Source organism: Melanotaenia boesemani, chromosome 18 (assembly GCF_017639745.1).
Source record: "Melanotaenia boesemani isolate fMelBoe1 chromosome 18, fMelBoe1.pri, whole genome shotgun sequence".
Classification (NCBI taxonomy): domain Eukaryota; kingdom Metazoa; phylum Chordata; class Actinopteri; order Atheriniformes; family Melanotaeniidae; genus Melanotaenia; species Melanotaenia boesemani.
This window is the reverse complement of record NC_055699.1, coordinates 18874091-18884641: the sequence shown is the minus strand read 5'-3', so window position 1 is coordinate 18884641 and position 10551 is coordinate 18874091. Positions and strand designations below refer to the sequence as shown.

Sequence of the window (10551 nt, the reverse complement as noted above, 5' to 3'; positions counted from 1 at the left end):
GCAGGAGGGGGCCACGCGCAGGGTTTTTTCACACTTTTGTAAACAACATGGCGATTCGTGGACTGGCCCTGTTAGCCTACTGATCAAACACTGTGCTGCTGAAGCTCCTGGTTGTAAAGCAGCGTTGTGTGACAGGCAGCGCTGAAGTTTCGGTTCTAGCTAACTGTCGAGCTCGCATCGAAACGACAAGAAGCTGGATTGACGAGCTGTCACGAAGACGGTCAAACGGTAGCTAATGTTATCGTCAGGTCGTTAGCTCATTTTAGCTAGCTCGACAGAAATTCGTCCCTGCATCCTTAATGGTAATAAACCTAACGTAGTGCGCAGATATGCCGATCGATTTCTTCGGCAGAACACATAGTTTGTTTGTGTCGAAAAGTCAAAGTACAGAAGCTTAAGCAAATATCTTGATATATTCGGCTGCTGCATATGTAATGTTGCAGTAATGTCCAGCAGCCATTACGGCTCCTTTTCTCATTTAATCTCTGTCAGTAAATATTGTCTAAGCGTCACCTGGCTTCCTCAGGTACATCTACAACTGTCCTTAACTGCCAAAACCCTCTGTACTAGGCCCTCAGTCTATGGGCTCTCAGTCCAGTTCTGGGATGTCTGGTGGAAGGGGTTCTTCCAGTGGCAACCCAGCAGACCAGTCAGAATCAGCAGAACCGAACCAGAGCAGCAGCAGAGGCCGCAGGACGGCTGACAGGCAGCAGGGAGACAGACAGTCGGCTTCAGAGGAGGACGTTGACTTAGCTGAAGTGCTGGCTTACCTACTGAGGAGGTGATCTTTGGGGGGATTTTGTAGATTATGTGTCACGTTGATTTAAAAAAAAAAAAAAGATGGAATATTGTAATTCACCACGATAATGTGATATTAAAGTTTAAATGTGCCATCATCCCTACCTGTTCTGCACAGACAGCTGAGGTATTAATATATTTAGGTTCAAGTAAGAAATCACAAAGTAGTGATGTGCTGAGATTTGGTGCAGTGCAATTTTATAGTCCTGCAATATGCAGTATATTATCTCACACCGGAGCACTACAATTTCTTATTTCCTGCTCACTTAGCATACATGAGTTGGGTGACAGTACACAAAATGTGCACATAATATTAGTTAATTAAAATACATCTCTTGAAATAACTGGATTATATGTAATTGAGAATAGCAGGATAAATATTTTCTGCACTAGACTTAAATTCATTACATCTGCATTGAATCCTACGAGGACTTTCATCTAGTGGTGAAAATAAAGGAAAAACTTTGTGTTTTTACATCTCTGCTAAGGGAGAATAATTTAAGCTTCATTTTAATCAAGGCTAAGTGTACTTATTTTGTTATTATTAGAGGCTCGGGGTTGTCAACACTTGGAAGTCAGCCTTGGCTGTGGTAGTTCCTTCCCTCTGTTAATGTTAGTTGTAGCAAAGTACACCTACAGGTTGGTGTTTTTCCAGGACAGCAGTGAGACACTCCTTTCTCTTTGTTTCTCAGTATTCCTTAAATCAGTTGTTTACATCTTTACAGAAGCAGATTAGATTCCTTTGATCATCTAGTACTGCTGTGACGTATTGGTTATTTAAAAATATGTTTGCGTGTGCAGGGGCCAGGTCAGACTGGTCCACGGCAGCGGCGCCACAGGACTGCAACTGGTCCAGTCTTACTCTGACTCCGACGAGGACAGCGATGGAGCCTGGGACGGACGGCTGGGTGACCGCTACAATCCACCAGGTAGTTCTTCATACTTGTCTGAGACATACTAGATCAGAGAAAACAAAAGTACAGCACAGAGACTGGGATTATTGCTCACCTTATCAATCCGTCAGTTAATTTTTAACTGATGAAGTTTGGACAAAGAATGTTGTGTTGAAAAGCAAAGACCTGCTCATTCAGAACTGAATTGAACATTATGTTTATATGGTAAAACCAGTGCCGTTAGGGCTGCACGAGTAAATACCTTGTGGTTTGATTTGTAGTTTATGCTGATTTGCATGCATGTATGTTTCCCTGCTCTTACATGCTTGCTTGATCACTACACAACTTGAGCTCTACTCCAATCCCATTTCCTCATTTACTACCTTACACTGTCAGTCTTGTGACATATAATAGAAAGGTGGACCCAGCAGCTGGTTTGTTAGTGGATCTAAAGGTTCTGTTCACACTGCAAACAAAAATGACTCATATCTGACTTGTTTGCCCTTATGTGACCCATACCTAATCTTACAACAGCACAAATCAGATTTTATCAAAGCCGACTCGGGCCTCTTTCATATGTCGTACTAGATCGTTTATATATCCGATCTTTTTCAAAACGATTTGGTCATGAAGCATTTCATCCGACTTTTACGTCACTGAAGTGAGACAGACGTCACAAATCTGCGCCGGAGGAGACAGGAGAAGATCAAATGTGAGCAATGGACGTCACAATGTTATATAAGTTGCAAAAACGTGATTTGAGCATGAAGGCATACAGTGTGAACGTAGCAGTTAAAGAGAAATGCAGCTGCATCAGGTTTTACACCTGATGATGATGAAGGACGCCTCGTCATCTGCAAGCAGGGCTCCAAACAGACCAGTTGCAAATTAAGGATTTAAGGTAATAATAATACATATTTTATTTATATTAATTTTATTACAGTATACATATTATGAGCCTGTTGTTTTATTGTTGAAAGTCCTGTGAAGAAAGCACATTATTTTACGTGAGTGCGACAAATGTTTTGTTGATAATAGGAGAATTAATTGAAAGAAAAATAATTTAACAAGAATCGTGCAGCCCTAATATTTCATTACAGAAGTGCTCTTTGTGCGACCAAAAAAACTTTGGAGAAATCTGAGTCTCAAACTTCAACATGAGACGCTCGTAAAGCCGCACAGCAGCAGGGTGGACGCCGTGGATAGATGTACTCATCGTTCTGCAGAAGGCACTGTAATAAAAATGGAATAAATTGTATTCCCTTTCACTGACTTCAAGGGTCACTTTTAAATTATTAACAGAAAAAGAGTTTAAGTGTCTGCTTTTCATGGTTTCTGCTTTAAATTGGGTTTAATCATATTTATTTATACTTTAGAGGAAAAGAAAAGTTTTTTTTTCTTCTAAATTGTCAATTTATTACCAGAGCTTCTTCAGAAACCTAGTAAGGATGAAGGAAAAGTGGTGCTCCTTAAATTAAATAATTTAAATAAAATTTTATAGTCTTGTATTAAATTAGATCTGACATCAGGGGGTTGAAAATGTTTATATTTTAAATTGTGTACAATTAGGTAGGCATGTACAATACATCAAAACCCTTAAGATTTCTATTTTATTTTATAGGTGTTTTTAAATTTTATGTAATTATTTAATTTATCATTATTTAATTTTGCTTCAGAGGAGCCAGACTTGATGGTATGTTTAAAGTGGTCTTGATCTTCATTTTCACTCCAGTCTTCAACATAAAAATTTAAGTTTCTAAGCCATTTAACTGACTAAAAAATCATTCAGACATTAAAAAGCTGCTTAACTTGAAGTCCACTTTAACCAATTAAAGAAAAGAAAAGAAGCTACTCAGACCAAATATTGACAAACATGTTATAAATGTGCAGCCTGTCTTTCCTGATATGTTTATATTTGCACTCATATTTGCACATTTTAGTAAATCAATGCATCTAATTCTAAGTGTCCTGACAAATATACAGAGAGAAAGTCAAGACTTTTGCACAGTGCTGCATGAAGCCTTTCTAACAGAATGTGCTGTTTGCAGCATTGCAGGAGATTCTGGGATCAGATACGAACGCCCACTAAGACATTGTTCTCTTTCTGTAGTGGACACCCAGCCGGACACACACGAAGTGGACTGCAGTGAGATCCGAACTCAGATCCTGCTGGCCACCGCCTCTTCGTCCTTGAAAGGCCGTCACAGTTTCACCCACATGCTAACGGAGGTCAGACCGCAGACACGCAGCACAAATCAAAACCAGAAGGCAGCACAACCACCAGCACATTTCTGACGATGAGAAAGACAAGAAGAGTTACTAACACTTAAAATGAGTCATTTAATTGTTTTTAAGCTATTTGAAGAGAAAAGCTGCAGACTAGTTTGTTCTTACAGTTAAGATTATTTAAAAAAATGGTAATAAATAATGAGCCGTGTTTTTATTTGCAGAGGGAACAGGGCAGATGTAGAGGCTCCAGTTTTTCCCACGGAGAGTGCAGTCGGATCCGCTCACAGTGAGTATCTTTTTTTTTTTTTTGCCTTAAGGGCCTGAATCCCTGAATCAATTAGTGTAGGATCACAAATTCCAGACTGAGCGTTAATTTAAGCAAGTTATAGTCTGAAAAATTTCTGGTTCTTTGCAGCTTCCTGCCAAACTATGTGTCCCACAAGGATACGTACCAGCAGAAAGCCTTTTGTGGAGTGTACAGCGAGGATGGCAACATGTTCCTCTCTGCCTGCCAAGGTAAATAACGCGACCTCCAACACGAGAACCCAGAGGACCTGAATCAGATCTTAGAATAATTTGTGATGTTTATTTAAAAATGGTTACACCACCAAATCACCGCAGGCGTTGTTGAGCATTGTCAGGCACTGAGACAGTCAAACATATTTCCTTTTTTCTTTTTTAAATATATTATACTTAAGAAATAAACCATTTGAACAGAAAAAAGTTTGAAGGTGAGGTGAGTTCTGATCTAAAATGCCACTCTGTTTTAAGCAAGAAAAACAGGCAATAGGACAACAGGTTTCCACCTGCCACCCTGTCATGTAATTATAATACATTTATGCTGATGTGATGCTAGGAGAACATTTTTCAAACCTGTTACTTTCCACTGCATTGAGCCTGAGATTTGATAGAGATATTTTACCCCCAAAACTAAATCACAAACCCTCAGTAACCTTCCAGCTTTACAATAAGTTAAACCCATTTTTAACTCGTTGAGTTAATGTTCTCATAGTGAGTAAATCCTGCTGAGGGTTCAGATGTTGCTGCAGCGTCAGCACACCATGAAGAAGAAAGATGTTTGGTCTGGCCAGTCATAGTTGGCACATGTGTTGTTTATCTGTTGATTGTCTCAGGTTAAAGCTTGTAAAAGCACCAGGAGAAAAATGAGGCGGGTATTGGTGTTGATCCCCAACTCTCTTACCAACATGACCCTGCATGAACCCAGTGCACTGTTCACAAATTAATCCAGTTTTTCTTGTTATCATTGTTCCTCTGTGGTTAAAGTAAAGCAAAGTTCTGCATATTCTGGCATCCAGGAAAAAGATAAAAAACACTGTTAGCCGTTAGCTGGCTAATTGCTAGTCCCAGCTTAGCGCGTCATAGCAGGGCTGTTATGTTGTTTTACTTTCTGTTGGATTCAAGTAGAAAATCCAGCTGCATCACAAAAGGTGATTTTGGACCTGTCCTAAAAATCCAGACTAGTAAATTAATAATAATAATAAAAAATCTACTTAAATACATAAATAAAAAATAAACTTTAACCATATATGTATCTATAATTTTTTTCTACTGGTTCCTCACTATTTCAACAACTTCTGAACTAAAACGGCAACTTTAACAAATATAAATATATTGTTTATATATTGTTTATCGTCATCAATGTCGGTTGAAATTGTTGGTGTTTTTAAGTATTTTTATTGTCTTATGTCACCTCTATTTTGTGTCGTGATCTTTGTTTTGAACCCAAAACAATGAAAAAGAAAAAGTCAGAATTCATTAAACAACAAGGAAATTAAAATGTTTCCACTGTGTTTTTTCTAAAATGTTTTTCAGACCAGAACATCCGCCTGTACGACACCACCAGGGGACGCTTTCACCGACGGCGAACTGTAAAGGCCCGCGATGTTGGCTGGAGCGTGCTGGATGTCTGCTTCACCCCTGACGCTCACCACGTTCTCTACTCCAGCTGGTCTGACTACAGTAAGGCTAGGGGTCCAGTTACTGACTGTGTGGTGGAAGGAACGGTCGTCCATGCCTTTGCTTTGCTGTGTGGAAATCTTTATATCTAAACACAGTCAGGATTTTATTTGTAGTACTAACCATCACACTTCTGTTAAAATGTGTTTGAATTCAGATTAAAGTTCATTTAAAGGTGTTTCCCTCCAGATTAGAGTGAGGATTTAGGAAAATAAAAATGTATTATCTTCTATTTCAGGGACTTAAGCTTGATTTTTTTCTATTGTAATTCCTGTCAGGCCTCGACTGCAGCAAAATTCAGTTCAGGTGGATCCATTTTTGTTAAATAATTCAAGATATAAAGTAGCATGATTGATTTTAAGATCTGGCTTTAATTATGTCCTGATACATTAAACATGAGAGTAAACTTAACAGTACTTGCTGCAGACAGTCTTAACAAAGTCTAACAAAAACAAATTTGCATATTAAAACAATATGTTGGAAAGGTCATAAATGATAAGTGTCTGAAATCTTCATGCGTCTTGAGTAGAAACTGAATACAAAAGTGTGATGGTTGCTGCTTCTCTTTGTTTATGAGTAAATAGTTACTGACATCGTCTCTCTTTGTGTCTCCCTGCAGTTCATTTGTGCAGTATAGAAGGAGACAGTGAAAACCACACCGCCCTGGACCTCAAGTTAGTGTTTCCCCTCATAGTAACTTATAACATTACGAAGCAGGTAATCTATCATTCCTTACCAGCCGGCCCTCCTCTCCCCTCATTACCACCTGGATGAATGATGCTGTCAGAACTCGTCACCCCAACATCCATCCTCTCACTCTGTGTGTGTCCCTTTGTTAAAAAGCAGACATCATGTCAACTAAACTAACAGTAACATTGTCTAAGAGGTGATGCGTGTCGTCATAAAGATGTTTTCTGTCAGATGACGTGCGGTAGGCGGTGTGGTGGTGATTCGGTAATGCTTCTGTTGTTTTTGTGCTTTGTAGTCCAGATGAGAGGAGGTTCTGTGTGTTCTCTCTGGCTGCTTCAACAGATGGGAAAGAGATTCTGGGCGGGTGAGTCAAGTTCACTCTGACAGATGTCATATTTTCACTGGAAAAATGAACAATCTTAATGTAAAGTAAAAAAAACACTTTTGCTTTCACACATGAATTAGTACTGCGATGTCTTGAGACTCGTTTTTATTGCTAAAATTAGGTGTGAAATAGGCAGTGTGATCTGAAACTGTTTCACTAAAATGACTGCTTAGTACGCACATAAAACAACTAATTTCAGGTTTTAGTAGCTACAAAAAAGAAGACATATTCTTACACATTCTGCTTTTGCTGAGTACGTTTTGGCTGGATGTGAGATTGTAAGACTTGCTTAGATTTTTCGCAGCGTTTTACTGTAAACTTTTGAGTCGCATTTGAACCCTGAGCTGGATCTGATTGGATGTTTTGTGTTTTTCAGAGCAAACGACGGCTGCCTTTATGTTTTTGATCTGGAGCAGAATAAACGAACCCTGAAGGTGAGTTTCCTGTCTGCTTCGGCATCACATCCTCAAACTGCGGTCAAGGTTGAGTCAGTGGCAGCAGAGCGAACTTGAAAGTTTTAGCTCCACCCTGCGGTGGTAGCAGCAGTCAGTAGCTGACCTCCACCATCTGCTTCATCCTCCCGTTTCCTCTGTGTGTTTGCTTCTACTAACACAGATATTTTTCCATTTTTTTCTTCTCATCAGATCGATGCTCACGAGGACGATGTGAACGCGGTGGCATTCGCAGACAGCTCGTCTCAGCTGCTTTTCTCTGGCAGCGACGACGCTTTGTGCAAGGTGTGGGACAGACGGACGCTGCGGGAAGACAGACCGCAGCCTGTCGGACAGCTGGCCGGCCACCGAGACGGCATCACCTTCATCCACAGCAAGGTGGGCGGAGCTCTGCTGCTGTTCTGTCAATCTGTCAGTCAAACGGTTCGTGGTTATCATTCATCCTTCCTTCTTTTTCTTTCTTTCTTTTACTCTGACAGGGCGACGCTCGCTATCTAATCAGCAACTCGAAAGACCAGTCCATCAAGCTTTGGGATGTCAGGAAGTTCTCACCCAAAGAAGGGCTGGCTGCCTCCCGCCTGGCCGTCACCCAGCAGAACTGGGATTACCGCTGGCAGCAGGTTCCCCAGAGAGGTGAGGAAGTTAAGAGGAGATGAAAAGGGAGGAGAGTTCCTTACCTTACACGCTCTTGATACCAGTATCAGGTATCAGGCCCAATACTTTATGTGTTTATTTATACTAGGTGTTCACATAAAATGCACCGATACTACAGATAACACAGTGACAAACTGGATTGAATGTGTGTTGCAGCCCTAAAGAGGCACAAGCTGACGGGAGACACCTCGGTGATGACGTACCGCGGTCACGGCGTTCTGCACACGCTCATCCGCTGCCGCTTCTCTCCGGAGTTCAGCACCGGCCAGAGATTCATCTACTCCGGCTGCTCCACAGGCAAAATAATCAGTGAGTTTCTGCATCAGTCTGGGACGACGTGGTGAGACAGGCTGCGTTCATCTACAAGAGGCTGAAGTGGTTGAAATGTTTGTGTCTCCAGTCTACGACGTGCTGACCGGGACGGTGGTGTCCAGACTGTCGGGCCATGATGCCTGCGTGAGGGACGTCAGTTGGCACCCGTATGAGGACAAACTCATCAGCAGCTCTGTAAGTAGAGTCAAAGCAGGCCGATTTGACACATTAAAATAAATCCAAAGATGTTTTCTGAAGCTCGTCAAGCTCTTGAGCAACAATTAAACTGGAAAGTGTTTTATGTTTGAGTTTCTTTTAAACCATTAAAAAGCATTTTGGCCCAGACAAAATCCCCTTTCTACCTTTTACCATGTCTACACGACTAAATGCATCGAGTTAGAATTGAACAGGTGTACCTAATGAAGTGGCGGTGAGTGTGTAAATGATTGCTTTGAAGTATTTACAGCAAGACTAGTGAAAGAAGCGGAAATATCTAGAAGTTTGTGCTTTTTGAGTTAAAACGAATCACTTGCAGCTTTTTATAGGTGTTTTTTTTTAACACATTTTTGTGTTTGTATCTGTAAAAGTTATTAATGATGGGCAGTCAGCATCTCTGTGTAGCCTTTTAACCCCTAAACTTTCTTAATAATTTATGTGAAACACTATATGGCCCACCCTTTATGAAGGAGGCTGTAACATGAATAATTCCTCCATGGCTCTATACTATGTTGGATCTCTGCATCATAAAGTTTCATCCTTTCTGTACGGTAGATCAACAGGTTGTCAGAGAAACTAACTGGATGGTTTTCTGGGATGTGTTTTTAGTGGGATGGAGCGGTGCGAATGTGGGAGCACAGACAAACCCATCCTCTGGAGGAGGAGCGAGATAAGAGAGGGACTGACGGAAAGAGAAACACAGCGAGAGACGAAGAAAAAGACGCCGGAGGGAATGACATCACCGCATGATGGAGGGGGAGGAGAGGTGATGCTGGCCCTGGTTGGATGAAGCTCATAAGCTCCAAACTGATAAGACTTTAATATGTTTTAAATTCAATGCTGGATATAAATGATTATAGCATGGCTGTGAATTATTTGTTCGGAAGGCGTTCAGGCCTCTCCATGTTGACATTAGAGCACAGTGGGACAGCTTCGGCCTTGTTCTGGCTTTCTTTTGGTTTTAGAAGAGCTGGAGCCGGTGTTTTTCGGATCTGGCCTGAAACACAGGCTGGAAGCGCTAAACTCTGCACCTAATGTGCTTTTAAGATAAAAATGAGTTAGCTACACTAAGGAAACAATGTTGGATGTTGCAGGGAGAAACGTGATGGTGATAACTCTGTAAACTTGTATCATATTTTAATGGTATGTGCATTCAGGGGATGTTATTTAGGTAGTCGTCCGTGTGCTGATTTGGCATCCGTTTTGCCTCTGCTGTTAAAAATAACACAAGCTGTGTCCCATTTAAAGTTCCCACTTAGCGTCTGAACATATCCTTGTTTTCTAGTAGCCTGAAGTCACAACTTCTTCACCTGATTGTGTATTTTTTTTCCCCTGATTTCACCACCAATCTCTAAGGTTTTCAGCTGTTCCAAGGCAAATTTTTGGTTGATTATTTTCTATTAAGAAAAAACCCAGTGATATGTCTAAAAAGTTTGGAATATTTGTGATACTATGATTAAACAAGGACTAAAGACCTACGTATTCTAACACACACACTTATCTGTATATGCAAATTTTCAGGTGTTTATATCTTTGCCCATGTTTAACAGACTGTTTTACAGTAACAATTAAAAAAGAACTTTCTTTAAACATATAAAGGAAATTCTTCTGCTGGCATTATTTAATTAAACTCTTTGGGGCTTAAAAGCTTCAAACCTTAGTCCTAAAGTTGTAATTAAACCAGGTTTTGTGGGTGACTGCAGCTGCCAGACAACTGCAAAGTGGCCTGAAGGACATTGTAGTGACAGCAATGCAGCCAGGGTCTAAAATTAGAGAGAAATTCTTTGTCGTCTGGTTTCATTTGCACCTACTGTTCCTACCTTAAACAAAGCCCATTCTTATAAAATCTCACCACAAACTGAGATGTATTCATTCTTGCACATGAATCCTGTGGAAAGATGAATTTATTGGCTTTTGGTGGAAGAGGTTTTAAAAAGATCAGGCT

General features: G+C 40.5%; 1 protein-coding gene across 2 annotated transcripts; it reads left to right on the top strand.

The window, feature by feature from the left end:
* The first annotated feature begins 25 nt into the window (after window positions 1–25).
* On the top strand, window positions 26–10196 carry dcaf11 (ddb1 and cul4 associated factor 11). 2 transcript variants are annotated; one of them, XM_041967933.1, is made up of 15 exons: window positions 26–228; window positions 571–781; window positions 1600–1727; window positions 3802–3920; window positions 4142–4206; window positions 4336–4436; window positions 5754–5900; window positions 6517–6571; window positions 6883–6951; window positions 7349–7406; window positions 7617–7802; window positions 7904–8057; window positions 8235–8387; window positions 8479–8585; window positions 9216–10196. In XM_041967933.1, exons 2-15 carry the CDS (start codon window positions 582–584, stop codon window positions 9354–9356), a joined length of 1683 nt encoding a protein of 560 aa, XP_041823867.1. In that variant the 5' UTR covers window positions 26–228; window positions 571–581; the 3' UTR covers window positions 9357–10196. The 2 variants fall into 2 exon arrangements, with proteins under 2 accessions (XP_041823867.1, XP_041823868.1); XM_041967934.1 differs by having other exon boundaries at window positions 26–302.
* The last annotated feature ends 355 nt before the right edge of the window (window positions 10197–10551 follow it).